Source organism: Hypanus sabinus, chromosome X1, assembly GCF_030144855.1.
Source record: "Hypanus sabinus isolate sHypSab1 chromosome X1, sHypSab1.hap1, whole genome shotgun sequence".
Taxonomy (NCBI): Eukaryota; Metazoa; Chordata; class Chondrichthyes; order Myliobatiformes; family Dasyatidae; genus Hypanus; species Hypanus sabinus.
In genome coordinates this window covers 57,370,516-57,388,344 of record NC_082738.1, presented here as the reverse complement: position 1 = coordinate 57,388,344, position 17,829 = coordinate 57,370,516, and the positions used below count along the sequence as shown (strand labels likewise).

General features: G+C 40.4%; 1 protein-coding gene across 1 annotated transcript in view; it reads left to right on the top strand.

Annotated features, from left to right (window-relative positions):
• Positions 1-3,614: 3,614 nt before the first annotated feature.
• LOC132384521 (neurexophilin-1-like) overlaps positions 3,615-17,829 on the top strand; it is a 52,516-nt gene continuing 38,301 nt past the window's right edge. Inside the window, exon 1 of the mRNA XM_059955669.1 lies at positions 3,615-3,743. Within this exon, the coding sequence (XP_059811652.1) occupies positions 3,615-3,743 (129 nt within the window). The remainder of the gene's footprint in view (positions 3,744-17,829) is intronic.

The following is a 17,829-nucleotide window of genomic DNA, read 5'->3' as shown; positions in this document are numbered from 1 at the left end:
GGCAGAGAGTTTCAAGGAATCACAGTCTGTTTCACTGTAGAAACTTCTATCTTAGTCTGAAATGATTTGCACCTTTACTTGAAGCAAAAATCCATTGGTTTAGAGTTTCCATCTATGAGAAGTAACCTCTTAACAACAAAGCTCTTGCTTTCTTTGTAGTCATGATATTTTCCGGTAGCAACAGTTGCTTGTTAATAACACATATTAATTTTGAAGAGTAGGTAAATCAAGAGCCTTCCTTGTACTACCAATGTAATTCTTATATATTACATAGTGAGAATTATCACTTGATTATTAACAGGTCACTTAAGTTAAGAGAATTAGCATTTCATATCAAGAACTTACCTCATAATTGCTCCTTTCTGTTTCCCTTCTATTTGGTTATTTAGCTTTCAAAACTCATTTTTTAAAGCCTTGGAAAATGCCTTCAGTATTTATTTATTCCATGCCGTCTTAAAATGGGATAGTTGGGCTAATTGAATAATTCACAAGTGACTTGATGGAGAAATGCTATTTGCCCACAATTTCAATAAGCTTTTGAAATGTGGCAGCTAGAATAAAGAACCCTAGAATGGATGAACAATGAATGAGACAGATCAATTGGTGAGGAGTGAGGTGCTGATGTGATAAAAGAGAAGGGGAATGGAAGTTAGGAAGAAAAGATGTTTCTCAGATTTGAGATTCTGTGGAAGAATGTTTGAAAAGATACAATGTAATAAGCTTTTGGAATTCAGAATTTCTGCAAATTTTTCCCCTTTATCCTTAGCAATGTTAAATAGATTGACGAATTGTGCCTGAGATGATCAGATGAAAGTACACATTACACGGAAAACTAGGAATTGTTGATCGGGAGGGAAGGGGAAAATTTAAAAAAGAAAAAAAAGAAGTCTGGTAATTGTCAAAGCATCTAACCCACTGAAAAGAAAGATGGGGAGTAAAACAATTGAATTTAAAGAGCTGTTCTGCAAACCTATGATTTGAAATCCTACATGACCCCTTGTGACTTTACTTCCAAAGAGCTGAGCCTTGTTACAGAACCCATGAAACTAGACTGCACTTTATAGCATCAACAATTTGCACAGACCCACAGATTCTAACACATCAGCTGTTTTAATTTAATTGTTGGGTGACATCTGGTTATTTCTGATTCCAGTGTTTGCTGATTGGCTGCTGTAACCCCAAGGTATTTGAGTTGGTCTGAATATGAGGCCAGATGGCAATTATTAAAGGCAGACCACATAGTTCTTCGGAAGCAGCTGGTTTGTGTGTTAAAGAAGACGAGGCAGCTGTTAACACCGGAAGGTGTTTACCTTGTGAATGGTTGTAAATCTACAAACAATTCAAGGAATCTAATGCCTGCTTAATCAACACCAGCAGACATATATCAAAATTGTTCAGGAATAGCTTAGTTTGGCATTGATATCCATAACATTTATTAGAATATAGCAGCTATTTACTCAGTTGCCAGAACCAGCTAGTCACCACTTCAGAGACTGCATTGCAGTGTTCAAAGATTCACATATAATGGATACAGTTACATACTGATCTATTAAACTTGGTAGCTCAGGCACTGCTTTTCATCACCTGCAGCCCTATATTACCTCCACCTATTATCTCTCAGCTTGTCACTATTTCTACTCTTCCCTCCTCTATCTGCCTATCACCCTTCCTCAACTGAATCTACCTATCACCTGCCAGTTCTTGTTCCACCCCTTCCCCTCACCCCTTTGTACTGGCTACCTCCCCTCTATTTTTCAGTGCAGACAAATGATCTCGACCTGAAATATTGACTGTTCAATTTTCTCTACTGAGCTACTGACCTATTGAGTTCCTCCAGTAGTTTGCTTTTGCCCTGCGGATTCCAGCATCCCGTAACACCATTCTTTATCTCTTTCCACAGGTATTTCCTGAGCTGCTGAATGGTTTAAGAATTTTATGTTTTTATTGCAGTTGCTCTGGAATATAATTTCTGTTAAATTAATAAATCTGGAATGAAAGGTTAGTAGAATTAATTGTGACCATGAAACTTACAAAGGACATGAAAGTCTGTCCAGTTCAACCAAAAATACAAGAGATTCTGCAAATGTTGGAAATCCAGAGTATCACATACACACTGATGGAGGAACTCATAGATGATCATAGATTCCATAGATGTGGCCTGGCCTGCTGAGAACTTCCAGCATTGTGTGTGTGTTACTCCCATACAGTCATACTCTTTAGGGAAGGAAATTGCTGCCCTTGCTTTGGTAGCTTTACCAAGGTGATAATCCCCATCTTATTTCTGGGTTTTACCCGTGGCCTCAATAGATGATTCTGCAAGAATACCTTCTCTAAGCATGTTGTTATGTCCTCCCTTTTCAGAAAGGCAACACTCTATTCACTCTTACCTTTACCTCTGACACATCCAAAGCATCAGTATCCTGGAACAATTCTTCTCTTCTCTTAACCACATTTCTGTTATGGCCACAATATTCCGGTTCCTAAAAGCAATCCACACCCTTAGTTTTTCCACCCTACCTGCTCAGCCACACACATTGAAATAGATGCATCCTAAAGCAGTGTTCTATCTTTTTATTGTAAACATGGCTATCCTGATTGCTAGGCTTACACTCTTCAGTTGCTGCAGTACCTGTATCTTCTCACTGTATCTTATCACCCCACAACAAACTAAGTTAAGCCCTTCCTGGTGGTAAGAAGCAAATTTCCACACTAGGGTATAGGTACCCCTCCAGTTCAGCTGCCACTCATCTCTCTTGCGCAGGCTGGCACTGCCTCAGAAGAGATCCCAGTGATCCAAGGATCTGAATCCCTGCAAGACCCTACCCCTTGCTCTACCGATCTCATTTGTACCATTGAGTACGACAAAGTCTGGCTGTTTGCCCTCTTTGAAGATTTTCTGCAGCTGCTTGTAGATATCCTTGACCCTGGCACCCAGGAAGCAACCCACCATCCTGGTCCCTGCTGTAGCCACAGAATCTCTTGTCTGTCCCCTCATAATCAAGTGTCCTATTACTATCACTCTGTTTGTCTGTACACTTTCCATCTAAGCCTCAGAGCCAGTCACAGTGCCAGATATTTGACTACTGCTGCTAGCCCCTGAAAGAACATCCCCTCAACAGTATACCAAAAGATATACCCGTTAGAGATTGCTTAAGGTTATTACAGCCAGGGATAGTGTACAGGATAAGCTCCCACTGCATATTAAATGCTCACAATAGCGTGCATCTCAAATAGCCTCTGATAACTAAGTCCAGCTCCTGGCCTTCACATGTGGTTTAGGTACTAAGCCCTGTGGAACTGTTTCCACTGACAGCAGAAGGGGCAAAGGTGGATTACTGGTGCCTTAAAACCAGTTGCTTCGGGCAGATGAGGCACGTCAGCTGTGGTTGGAAACCCATCTAGGAAAAGGAAAACTTTGATCTCAAACCTCTGCTGCCCACACATACCCACAGGGAGTAAGCCCCGAGGGAAAACTCTGGAGCTGGAATCTCTAAGGCAGTCCTATGTTGAATTCACTGTTGAGTGGTAACTCCTGCAACCTGTTAGTGCGAAACTGAATCAGTCTCTGCCATTCCTTTGGATTCATCATCTGCATGGAAAGGTGTGCCTGCTACATGGGTTATGAAGCCCTCAGCTTTCTGGATGATAGTGAGTATCTCCAGATCCAGCTCCAGTTCCTTGACCTGGTCTGCAAGGAACTGCACCTGGCTAGACTTCCCATAGATGTCATTGTCGGGGAGACAGTGAGGTCCCCTGACTTCCCATATATTGCAGGTGCCCTAGCTGCCATTTTGCCTACAGAGAATCAAGGACTGAAGATGAACAACAAAATAAAACCTTAACTGTTATTATCTGTGTTCTCTCACTGAAGCCTTTTTAAAGAGCTGCTGTCACTCCCAGCATCTGGGCCACTTACTCGACCTCTTCATACCGAAGCCTCTTAAGCCAAAGCCTCCCCGCTCATACACTGGCCCACTGTCACAATGGCCACGTTGTCTCTTAATCCCTCTCCCATCAGGCACAAGGTACAAAAGCCTGGAAGCACGCACCATCAGGCTCAACGACAGCTTCTACCCTGCTGTTATAAGTCTATTGAATGATTCTAAAGATGATCTCTTGCCCACACAATCTGCCTTGTTATGAACGTGCACCATATTTTCTACTTGCACTGCACTTTCTCTGTAGCTGTTACATTTTATTCTGCATTCTATTATCACCTTGTCCCGTTTAGTGGCACCGGACTCCAGAGCAAAGATTCTTGAGTTCGAATCCAGGTCGGGTTGAGCATCGAGCTAGCAACTCAGCCTTGTAAAAACAAGAATAGTTTGCTACGTCATGATGGTGCCCCAATAACTCCACTGCTGAGTTAAGGGCTATTTTTCTTCTTCTATTACCATTTTACCTTGTACTATCTCAATGCATTCTGCACTGATGTGACCTGTGTGAGAAGAATGGAAGACAAGCTAGTCACTGTACCTCGGTACATGTGAAAACAATAAACCAATTCCATTTCCAATATATTACAATGGTTAGAGGCCCTGATCATCATGAAACTGGCCTTAAGTCGTTTCTTTCAGATCACCTAACTGAATTTAAATGATGAAATTAATTCATCCAATCCAGTAAATTCTACTCTCCTTTATGCCACATAACTGATGAACAGTGTTTCTGTCTCAGTTAACATCCTGACTCACTAGTGTGCAATGTCCCAACTTCGTTTGAAACTACAGTCAGTAGCTTTTGCCATGCATTCCAAGTTACAACTTAAGTTTGATGCAATTCAGCTTCAGGATCTATGGCTTAAGACTTACGGAAGTGATGAGGTCACACTTAAACGGCACTCACTTGGATATCAAGCATTCTAGAAGGATCCTGATAATACTTTAGAGAGAAGAAGAACAAGCAAGATTATTTCTAAATTAGAGAGTTGAAAATGGTATAGTGAATGGAAAATGAAGTGATGACAATAGGAAATGTCCATGTTACAAAGGGGATTATTGTCCCCTGAGTATGCTAATTGATGATTTGTTGAGTTTGATAAGACCTTTAAAGGAATAAAGTCAGGTGTATCAGTATTACGGTGGAGTAAAGGGAATTACAGAGGCATGAGAGAGGAATTGATCAGAATTGATTGGAAAAGACACTGGTAGGGATGACGGCAGAACAGCAATGGCTGGAATTTCTGGAAGAAATTCCAAAGGCAAAGAAAGCAAAGAATTCATCCCACAGAGAAAGAAGTATTCTCAAGGGAAGATGACAGAAACATGGCTAACAAGAGAAATCAAAGCCAATATAAAAGCCAAAGAGAGGGCATATAATAGAGCAGAAATTCATCTGAAGTTAGAGAATTGAGAATCTTTTAAAAACCATCAGAAGGCAACTAAAAAGTCATTAAGAAGGTAAAGATGGAATACAAAAGTAAGCTAGCCAATAATATTAAAGAGGATACCAAAAATTCTTCAGATATATAAAAAGTAAAAGAAAGGTGAGCGTGGATATTGGACCACTGGAAAATGATGCTGGAGAAGTAGTAATGGGGGACAAGGAAATGGCGGATGAACTTAAAGAGTACTTTGTGCTATATCAGTCTTCACCATCGAAGACACTAGCAGTATGGTGGAAGTTCCAGGTGTCAGGGGTCATGAAGTGTGAAAAGTTACGATTACTAGGGAGAAGGTTCATGGGAAATTGAAAGGTCTGAAGGTAGATAAGTCACCTGGACCAGATGGTGTACACCCCAGACTTCTGAAAGAGGTAGCTGCAGAGATTGTGAAGGCATCAGTAATTATCTTTCCGGAATCACTAGATTCAGGAATAGTTCCAGCACACTGGAAAATTGCAAATGTCACTCCACTCTTCAAGAAGAGAGGGAAGCAAAGGAAAGGAAATTACAGGCCCATTAGTCTGCCATCAGTGATTGGGAGGATATTTGGAGTCAGAATAGAAGGGCAGCTTTTTAGAATGAAGATGAGAAGGAATCTCCTTAGCCAGGGAGTTGTGAATTTGTGGAATTTGTTGCCCCAGGTAGCTGTGGAGGCCAGGTCTTCTGTATATTTAAGGCAGAGGTTAATAGATTCTTGATTGGTCAGGGCATGAAGGGATACGGGGAGAAGACAGGAGATTGGGGCTGAGAGGGAAATGGATCAGCCATGATGAAATGCAGGGGCATACTCAATGGGCCAAATGTCCTAATTCTGCTCCTATATCTTATGGTCTATGGTCTTCAAGAAAATGCAGTAAAATTCTATTAATTTGGCATGTCTGGGACCTCCGGGCTACAGAGTTTTCAGACAAAATTTTCAGGTTATTGAATGCTTTTCCTATTCATACCTAATACAATCTTGAAGTAAAGGAGCCATTAGGAAGTAGTGATCATAACATGATAAGTTTTTATCTACAATTTGAGAGGGATAAGGGCAGATCAGAGGTGTCAGTGTTGCAATTAAATAAAGGAGACTACGGAGCCATGAGGGAAGAGCTGGCCAAAGTTAAATGGGCGGATGCCCTGGCAGGAAAGACAATGGATCAGCAGTGGCAGATATTCTTGGGGATAATACAAAAGATACAAAAGCAGTTCATTCCAATGAGAAGGAAGGATTCAAAGAGGGGGAAGGGGCCACAGTGGTTGACAAAGGAAGTCAGAGATTGCATAGCATTAAAGAAAAAGAAGTATGACAGGGCTAAGATGAGTGGGAATACAGATGATTGGGAAAGTTTTAAGGAACAGCAGATCTTAACTAAAAAAGCAATACGGAGAGAAAAAATCAGGTATGAGCTCAGTCTAGCCAGGAATATAAAAGGGGATAGCAAAAGCTTTTTTAGCTATGTGAAGAGAAAGAAGATAGTTAAGAACAATGTTGGCCCCTTGAAGAATGAATTGGGAGAAATTGTTATGGGAAACAGGGAAATGGCAACAGAATTTAATGCGTACTTTAGATCTGTCTTCACCAGGGAGGACACAAGCAATCTCCCAGATGTATGGATGGGCCAGGGTCATAAGATATCAGAGGAATTGAGACAGATTGACATTAGGAAAGAAACTGTGATGAGTAGACTGGTAGGACTGAAGGCTAATAAATCCCTGGGTCCAGATGGTCTGCATCCGAGGGTTCTAAAAGAGGTGGCTCAGGAAATTGCGGATGCATTGGTAATCATTTTCCAATGTCCCTTAGATTCAGGATCAGTTCCTGAAGATTGGAGAGTGGCTAATGTTATCCCACTTTTCAAGAAGGGAGGGAAGGAGAAAACGGAGAACTATCGCCCTGTTAGCCTAACGTCAGTCGTGGGGAAGATGCTTGAGTCCATTATTAAGGACGAAATAGTGGCACGTCTTGATGGCAGTAATAGATTTAGGCCGAGCCAGCATGGATTTACCAAGGGCAAATCATGCTTGACTAATCTGTTGGAGTTTTTTGAGGGTGTAACAGGGATGTTAGACGAGGGTAAGCCAGTGGATGTTGTGTCCCTAGATTTTCAGAAGGCATTCGATAAGGTGCCACATAGGAGATTGGTGAGTAAAATCAGAGCTCATGGCATTGGGGGCAGGGTTTCAACATGGATAGAAAACTGGTTGGCAGATAGAAAGCAAAGGGTAGCAGTGAATGGGTGTTTCTCGGACTGGCTGGAGGTGACTAGTGGGGTACCACAGGGCTCTGTATTGGGACCACAGCTCTTTACGATTTATGTCAAAGATTTAGATGAGGGCATTGAAAACTATATCAGCAAGTTTGCTGACGATACTAAACTGGGTGGCAGTGTGACATGCGAAGAGGATGTTAGGAGAATACAGGGAGACTTGGATAGGCTGGGTGAGTGGGCAGATACTTGGCAGATGTCATTCAATGTGAATAAATGTGAAGTTATCCACTTTGGAAGCAGGAACAAGAGGGCAGAGTATTGTCTGAACGGTGTAGAGTTAGGTAAGGGAGAAATGCAAAGAGACCTAGGAGTCCTAGTTCACCAGTCAATGAAGGTGAATGAGCAAGTGCAACAGGCAGTGAAGAGGGCAAATGGGATGTTGGCCTTTGTTACAAGGGGAATTGAGTACAAGAGCAAGGATGTCCTTTTGCATTTGTACAGGGCCCTGGTGAGACCACACCTGGAATATTGTGTACAGTTTTGGTCTCCAGGTTTGAGGAAGGACATTCTGGCAATTGAGGAAGTGCAGCGTAGATTCACTAGATTGATTCCTGGGATGGCAGGGCTGTCTTACGCAGAGAGATTGGAGAGATTGGGCTTGTACACGCTGAAATTGAGGAGATTGAGAGGGGATCTGATTGAAACGTTTAAGATAATTAAAGGATTTGATAGGATTGAGGCAGGAAATATGTTCCAGATGTTGGGAGAGTCCAGTACCAGAGGGCATGGATTGAGAATAAGAGGTCAGTTATTTAAAACAGAGTTGAGGAAGAACTTCGTCTCCCAGAGAGTTGTGGAGGTGTGGAATGCACTGCCTCGGAAGACGGTGGAGGCCAATTCTCTGGATGCTTTCAAGAAGGAGCTAGATAGATATCTGATGGATAGGGGAATCAAGGGATATGGGGACAAGGCAGGGACTGGGTATTGATAGTGAATGATCAGCCATGATCTCAGAATGGCGGTGCAGACTCGAGGGGCCGAATGGTCTACCTCTGCACCTATTGTCTATTGTCTAATGCATTGAGCTCATCTCACGGCGAAGCCCTGCCCTCTCCCATGTTACTTGAATAAACTTTGTAGGAGATGATAGCATTCGAGCCCTGCACAGCTGCTGAGGATCCCTCGTTGATTCAAGTTTGGTCCGGAATTTCCACTTCGCCCGTCAGATGGTTTTCCAGAGCCCACTGCACTCCACGCCTTCTCCCGTAAGCATTACCAGTAATTCAGTCTGCCGACTTTCCTATGTCACTCACACAATGGTCTTTGATCTCTGAAGGTGGTAAAATCAATTCTGTTAAAGTGAATTTGCTGTAAACTACCAACCAGATTGATTGTATTGTAAGTGGCCATGAGCAGAAATGACTTGGTTCTCTGTAGTTATGGTGGAGTAATGTTTCAGCATGCTTCTTTAGAAGATACAAAATAAGTTGCATTGCACTGTCGAATTGCAATTTAAACCAGACCAGATGCTTAGCAGTTCTAAAGCCAAATATTGGGGATGAAATGTCTTACACATTGACTGATAATCAGTGGTAGGTAATTGAAGGGAATGGTAAAGGAAGTTATGTGTACAAGCTAATTCTCATGTAGTATCACTTATTTTGTGACTTTCCCCAGTATAAACTTCATCAGTATGTTATGGATCTGAATGGGCTGGAATTTATCTGAAAAGTCTTGGGGACCTGCAACTTCTGAAAGGACTATGGCTGCACAGCCTGAAGATACAAGACCCAGCATAGAAACCCTGGTGTTGAAAGCAGGTGGCAAACTGCATGCACACAGATGCAGATTTAGGGAGATTCTGTGGGATCTGGTGCTGAAATTTTTAGTCTGTAGATCAGAATTTAAATTAAGGCTATGGAACCACCTTGAATACAAAGACATTTGCAATGCAGTATAAGAAAGTTTAATGGTCTTTGTCTAGTAGCACTGCAAAATTCAGAGAAAGTTCTTCCTTTATCAGAGCTAGAAGTGAAGTTTCATCCCCACCAGCTTCAATAATGTTTCATCTGTATGATCTTAAAAGATTTTGGTGGGTTTGAGTGTGAGGGGCCACATGGGTGTGGTGTGACTTTAAATCAGATATTTGGAAAGACATGACATGGTGCAAAATAAAGTAACATATCAAACAGTGTCTGCAAAGATCACTGCAATCTCATTTATAGTAACTATCAAGTGAATGGCTCGAGGGAATTCTGAGCACACTTTCCAATTGCATATCAATTTTCTGGCTTACTGCGATTTTCCATCAAACTAGATCCCACATAACAAAACATGATATGCTTTGGGGTGATCAGAAGTATTAATGTTAAAATTGGTGCATTTATGTATGCGTGTACCTGATCTGTTTTCAGCATAACGTTCACATACCTGAAGTACTTCTCATGAGAGCTCTGGTGGTTTTTGAGCTGGCTATCATTAAACTAAGTTACTAAGTCAGTGGTGCTGGAATAGTTAAAAGATAAAATCTTCTTTCCAGTTTATATTTTTCAACAAAAGCTAATTATCTGTTCAGTGGTACAACACTGCAATGCTGCTTGGCAGGCTGCAGTGGAAACCCATCTGTTACACTGGACCCAAAGACATGCAGACCAGTTGACATAATGAGGTTGGGTTCTGCCATGCCAGATTCAAGAATGCAAACGAGCTGTCCATCTTCTGTAGCATTATAATGGGAACAAAGCCAACATAGTCAGTCTGGACCAATACATGTACAACAATATAACAGTAAAACATGTCTTAGATTGTTTTGAAAGATGAAGAGCCTGCTTCCTTGCCAGATAATAAGATTTGAAAATCTCTCAATCTGACAGCCAACTGCTGAATCCTATCAGCCTGGATAATTCTGGAAACTTGGAAGGGTTATGGATAATGATTTGCTTTCAGGACTGGATTCAGGACAGTAAGAGTCTAATACATTGCTGGACATGATGTCTTTTATGGGAGATGTTAAGGCAAGGTTATTTTAGATGGATAGTGAAAGATCATACTGCCACACATTAAGGAAATGCCACTGAACTCATTCTTAAAGTACCAGCCATCTACTCCCATCTGTTTTCTAGCATACAGCCTATATTCTTCTCTGCTGTGGTACTTCAGATACTCATCTCAAGGTAAAGTTATTCAAAGAGCAAGGATCTATCCTGATTCTACCAAAAATAAATTTTAGCATCAGTTAATTTATAGCATGTGGGACATATTGTATTTACAGTATGTTGCATTTTACAGTACAGAAATAGGGCATTCAATCCAAAAGATGGCATGGCTGTGTTTATTCCCCACATTTGTCTTTGCCAACAGTTTATCTCATTGAACATATCCTATTCTTTTCTTTTTTGCTAATTTTAATCACTTTTTTAACCACATCAACACAAATACTCTCAACTATTCTTTGTAGTAGACACACAATGTATAAAGGAGTTTCACTTGAATTTGTAAGGCATTTATTACTGAAAGCTTGTTATTTATATCACTTGCATAATAAGAATGGCAGTAAATTCATTGGATTATTGTGGTAAGCCTGTTATTTGCAGCTGGTATTGTCAATATTGCAGCTTTGACTTATTGGTAATTCCCTGACTATTTAAGGTAAAAACAACAACAAAAAAATAATCCCAGCATGTCTTGCCACATTGATGGAGCAATAAAGTCAGTGTTTCAGATTCTTTGAGGAACAATTTCAAGTGCTGACTTTCAGATTAAATGCTAAATCAATGCTCCTTCTGCTCTCATAGGTGGACACAAAGGATTCCATGATTCTAGTCAAAACAGAACAGGTGAGGAGACATAAGTGACTGCAGATTCTGGAAAGCTAGAATAACACACATAAAGCCGAAGGAACTCAGTGAATCTGGAGGGAAATGGACAGTCAACATTTCAGGATGTCCAGGTGAAGGGCCTGGAAAAGTCACCTGTCCTTTCCCTTCCTCAGGTGCTGTCTGACCCACTGAGTTCCTCCAGCTTTTTATAAGAACAGGTGAGATCTTGTAGTTACTCACCAACATGTATCACAGAAATGGTGTCAATAAAACAGATTATCTGCTTATTACCCATTGATTGTGGGAATTTATTGCATGCTTCAGGAACAAATAGTTCAGCATAAACATTTTGGAAGATTCTGTGAATGTGAAAGGTCAAAAATAAATAAAGATGAATTTGTTCTTTTGCATTCAGTACCAACAATAATCATATACAAAAAATGTCTGTGGTTTGCATCTATTTTTGACTGCAGCCCACTGCCATGCTGTTTAAAATACAAAGCATATTTATGTTGCAACATTAATAGCTATAGCAGGAGCAGGAAATTACTAATTTTAGATCTAACTGCTTTGAGATTTAGGATGCAGTGAAGTACAGTCGGCAAAATAAATTAATCTTAATAGCCATGATATTTATATCCTGTTCACTTCTTGGAAGGAGGCCCAGAGGTGGGTGGGAAAGTAAATATACTCTCCAAAGTCATATGTAGTGACAAGATTAGAATCAGAATCAGGTTTATTATCATTGAAATATGATCTGTGTTTTGTGTTAGTAGTACTATGCAAAGACATAAAAATCTATAAATTAGAAATATATATAAACAGTACAAAAAGAGGAATATTGTGGTAGTGTTCATGGACCATTCAGAAATCTGATGGTGAAGGGGAAGAAGCTATTCCTAAATTATTGAATGTGGGTCTTCAGGCTTCTGTATCTTATCACTGATGGTAATAATGAGAAGAGATCATGTCCTGGATGGTGAGGGTCCTTAATGATGGATGGACCCACCTTTTTGTGGCACCACCTCTTTAGGATCAAAGTTCAAAAAGTTCAAAGTTCCATGTAAATTTTATTATCAGAGTACATACATGTCACCACATACAACCGAGATTCTTTTTTCGCAGGAATACTTAGCAAATCTACAGGACAGTAAATGTAAGCAGGATCTGTAAACTGTAAACAAACTATGCAAATGCAGATGATAAATAAATACCAATAAATAATGAGTATGTTCTCAATGGTGGGGAAGGTTGTGTCCACGATGGAACTGGCTGAGTCTACAACACTCTGCAGGCTCTATACCAGACTGTGATGCAAGAATGCTTTCCTTGATACATCAATAGCAAACTGACACACCAAACCTCCTGAAACTCCTAAAGTAGTAAAGCCGTTGTCATGCCTTCTTCATGATGGCATCAATGTGTTGGGCTCAGGATAGATCCTCTGAGACGTTGACAACCAAGAACTTGAAGCTGCTCACCCTTTCCATCACTGACCCCTCAGTAAGGACTGGTGTGTGTTCTCCTGACCTCTCCCTCCTGAACCCACAATCAGTTCCTTGGTTTTGTTGATATTGAGTATGAGGTTGTTGTTGTGACACCATTCGACCAGTCAATCTATCTCACTCCAGTAAGCTTCCACATCACTGGGATTCTATCAACAGTGTTGTCATTGGTAGTTTCATCCAATATATTCAAGGCACCTACCTCCTTCCTTGGGCAACAAAAACTAGCAAACAACCATGTGAATAGCTAAAGAGTAAACTTTTGTCTCCTCTCCAAATCAGATTAATGAAATTTAAGGACACAAATTGACCAAGACAAAAACCCTGAAAAGAAAAGCTTGATAAAACTGGTGCACAATTCCTTTCAGTGCAAATCACGATTATTTATCTGTGGCGATAATTTAGCATCATGCAATAGACAGGGATAGCTTCACAGCTTCGAGCATTGTTAAACAGCAAAAGTTCTGTTTCTTTCTTGTTAATCTTTGCATTGGATATATTGTTTCCAAGGACAGTCTTACTTGATATTTTAGAATTCAGTTAAGTGATGATTCACCTTAATTCTCCTTGTACACCTAAGATATGTGTGCAGCATGGACGTTTCACTTTTGTGTTTGATAATTCAAAATTTCAAAGCAGTGTAATAGAAACAATGAAAAACCACACCCAACAGGGCATACAAATATACAATGTGCAGAAGACAACAAACTGTGCAAATACAAAATAATAATAATAATAATAATAATAATAATAATAATAATAATAATAATAAACAAGCAATAACTATCAAGAACATGAGATGAAGAGTCCTTGAAATTGAGTCCATTGGCTGTGCAAACAATTCAGTCATGGGCCAAATGAAGTTGAATTAAGTTTTTCCCTCTGGTTCAAGAGCCTGATGGTTGAGGGGTAGTAACTGTTCCTGAACCTAGTGGTGTGAGTCCTGAGGCTCTTGTACCTTCTTCCTGTTGGCAGCAGTGAGAAGAGAGCATACCTGCTTGGTGGGGGTCCCTGATGATGGATGCTGCTTTCCTGTGACAGCACTCCATGTAGATGTGCTCAGTGGAGGGGAGGGCTTTGCCCCTGATGGACTGGGCCATATCCACTACTTCTTGTAGGATTTTCCATTCAAGGGCATTGGTGTTTCCATACTGGGCTGTGAAGCAGCCAGTCAATACACTCTCCACCACACATCTATAGAAGTTGGTCAAAGTTTTAGATGTTGTGCTGAATCTTCGTAAAATTCTAAGGAAATAGAGGCACTGCCATGCTTTCTTCATAATTGCACTTATATTGTGGATCCAGGTCAGGTCCTCTGAAATGGTAATATTAAGGAATTTCAAGTTGCTGACTCTCTCCACCTCTGCTGTGTACTGGCTCATGAACCTCTAGTTTCCCCTCTCTTGAAATCTATAGTCTGTTCCTTGGTCTTGCTGACATTGAGTAAGAAGTTGTTGTTGTGGCACCACTCAGCCAGATTTTCAATCTCGCTCCTGTATGCTGATTCATCACCACCTTTGATCCAGCCAACAACAGTGGTGTCGTCGGCAAACTTAAATACATGGCATTGGAGCTGCACTTGGCCATACTGTCATTAAGTGTAAAGCAAGTAGAGCAAGGAGCAAAGCATACAGACTTGTGGAGGAGATGTTGTTGCCAATCCAAACTGACTGTGGTCTTCAAGTGAGAAAATCGAGGATCCAATTGTGTAGAGGTATTGAGGCCAAGGTCTTGAAGCTTATTCATTCATTTGGGGGGAATAATGGTACTGAATGCTGAGCTGCAGTCAATAAAGAGCATTCTGATGTATGTATCTTTGATGTCCAGAAGTTCCAGCGTTGAGTGAAGAGCCAATGGAATGCATCTGCTGAGTATCTGTTGTCCTGATGAGCACATTGGAGTGGATCCAAGTTGCTTCTGAGGCAGGAGTTGATATGGTTCATCACAAACCTCTCAAAACACATCATCACAGTGGATGTAAATGCTACTGGGTGATAGTCACATTCTTCTTAGGCACTGGAATGATTGAGGCCTGGGTACCTCAGACTGTTGAATTATGTTGTTTCCTGGAATGAGGAATTTGTAAATTGATTGGGGAGCATGTTTATATAGTTCAGCATAACACCTTGGGCTGATGTTCTGTGTTCTATAAATTTGCTGCATATTTAGTTCAGGAGTGAATATGCACCGGCTTCCCATATTTATGTTCCTAAAACTAACACTATTTAACCGATGGTAGAAAATACAAGCATATGAATTAGAAGTGGGAGTAATTCACTCCATCTCTAAAGCCTCCTCTACTATTTATTAAGATCTGATATTAAGTTTAACTCTTCATTCCTATCTACCTGTGATCACCTTTCACCATATTGTTTGTCAAAATTTTAAACAAAACATTCCAAAGCCCTTTAAGGAAAATAAATTCACCAACTCACACCTCTCTGGGAAAAATAATTACTTCAGCAACCCATTACTTTTAAAACTTGCATTCATATAGGTCTTCACAGTACAGAAAAGAAGTCAAGGAATTTGGGGGATTAAGCAAACATTCAAGGTGGGAATGTTCATATTTGAAGCAGAAGCATTTGGAGGCTTTTGAAGGATGAACAACAGTTGGGCAAAGTCAATCATGCAGCATCAACGTAGCTGTAAATTCAATTCTGTCAGTGAATTTGAACCTGGATGCACAGAAGGTGAGAGCTGAGAGAACATGCTGTCTCACAATAATCCATTCTCCACATGCTGTCTTTTCTCCCCATGTGCAATGGTCAATTTGTCATGGTGCTTCTCTGTGTGAATTTCCTTTTTGCTATTGGTGCAGGGGGAGATCAAGGGCCTTATTGGTTGATAATACAAAAACTGCCCTAAAGATATGCTGAATGTAAAAGTAACTACACTGCAAAGCAGCTGATTGAAGGAGTCTTGTGTGCCTCGGTTAGCTGCACTCCCATGGTGTAAAAAGCTCCTTGGGCAATATTCCTCACACTTTGCTGAACGAAAGCATGAATAACAGATTGCACTGTTATTAACAGCTTTAGCTGATTTCATTCTGTCTGTCAAACTCTTCTGAATAGTTGTGAATTGTAACAATTTAAAATGGATCATTGTGGCCAATTTGCCCACTTTTCTGTATCTTATATGTAGTTATATAATGATGCTTATGCTTACTTCAAGATCTCTGAAGAATTTGAAATTTAAATATAATTGAACCCATGAACCAAATTATTTGCAGCAACTTACAACAGACAGTAATAAGATAAATAAACAATATATATTTTGGTGGTGTTTGTTGAAAGATAAATGTTGACCCTGGGTGTTTATGTATTGTCGTAATAGCTTCCACATCAATTTTGAGCAAACAAGTAGTGTGGGTTTTAACATTGCTTGAAACACAGTGGTCTGATAGAAGTGTTCTGGAGTGAGGCTTAAATCACTGACTTTCTGAGTCAGAGGTGAGAATGCGAATATCAAGCTCTTGGCTGTTCTGTTTTCCTCTATACTCTGCCAAGGTTGCTACTTCAGTGACATCTAAGTCCCATTCTCAGCCACTCTGGAGGCTGTAAGAACCCATTACAAACTGCTGTGAGTTATGGACAAAGCTCAGCAGAATAAGAAAGCCAACCTTCCCTCCACAAATTCTGTCTACACTTCTTACTCATACCTTTCCTACCATGAGCAACACATGCAATATGCTTGAGGAACTCAGCAGGTCAACTGTTTCTATGGAAATGAAGAAACCATTGATGCTTCAGGCTGAGACTCTTCATCAGGGCCTTATGCTGGATATTTTCTATTCTCTGCTTTCCCATCAGGCAGAAGATACAAGACTTTGAAAACACATACCACACATACCACCAGGCTCAAGGGCAGCTTCTATCTATAACCATATATAACCATATAACAATTACAGCATGGAAACAGGCCATCTCGGCCCTTCTAGTCCGTGCTGAATGCTTACTCTCAACTAGTCCCACCGACCTGCACTCAGCCCATAACCCTCCATTCCTTTCATGTCCATATACCTATCCAAATTTTTTTAAATGACAATATTAAACCTTCCTCTACCACTTCTACTGGAAGCTCATTCCACACAGCTCCCACTCTCTGAGTAAAGAAGTTCCCCCTCATTTTACCCCTAAACTTTTGCCCCTTACAGCAGTTATTAAACTATTGAATGGACAATTGAATGGACTCTCGATCTCACAATCTACCTTGTCATAACCTTGCACCATATTGTCTGCCTGCACTGCATTTTCTCTGTAAATATAACACCATGTTCAGCATTCTTTTATTGTTTTCCCTTGTACTACCTCAACATACTGATGTGATTATGTGAACTGTATGGATTGCATGCAAAATGAAGTTTTTCACTGTACTTCGCTACATGTGACAATAATAAATCAATTATTAATTAAAACCTTGCCTACGAATTGTGCACTTTCTGAATAGTGTCAAGTGACTGTCTGTCTCTCTTTGATTATTTATTTCTTTGCACAGCAATTTTCTGGTCATAGTAAGGAAACCAAATATTAATTTATCCATATCTGGCAATGGTGGTAAGAAAGTAATAAGGCCAGGAACCTCAACTCCTTAGGGTTCAGTAGGATATTCAATATCTATCTAATTATACATAGGTCGCCACTTAATTAGATACACATGTACACCGCTCATTAATGCAATTATCTAATCAGGAAATCACGTGGCAGCAACTCAATGCATAAAAGCAAGCAGACATTATCAAGAGGTTCAGTTGCTCTTCAGACCAAACATCAGAATGGGGAATAAATGTGATCTAAGTGACTTTGACTGTGGAATGATTGTTGGTGCCAGACAGGGTGGTTTGAGTATCTCAGAAACTGCTAATCTCCTGTGACTTTCACACACTACGGTCTCTAGAGTTTACAGAGAATGGTGTGATAAACAAAAAA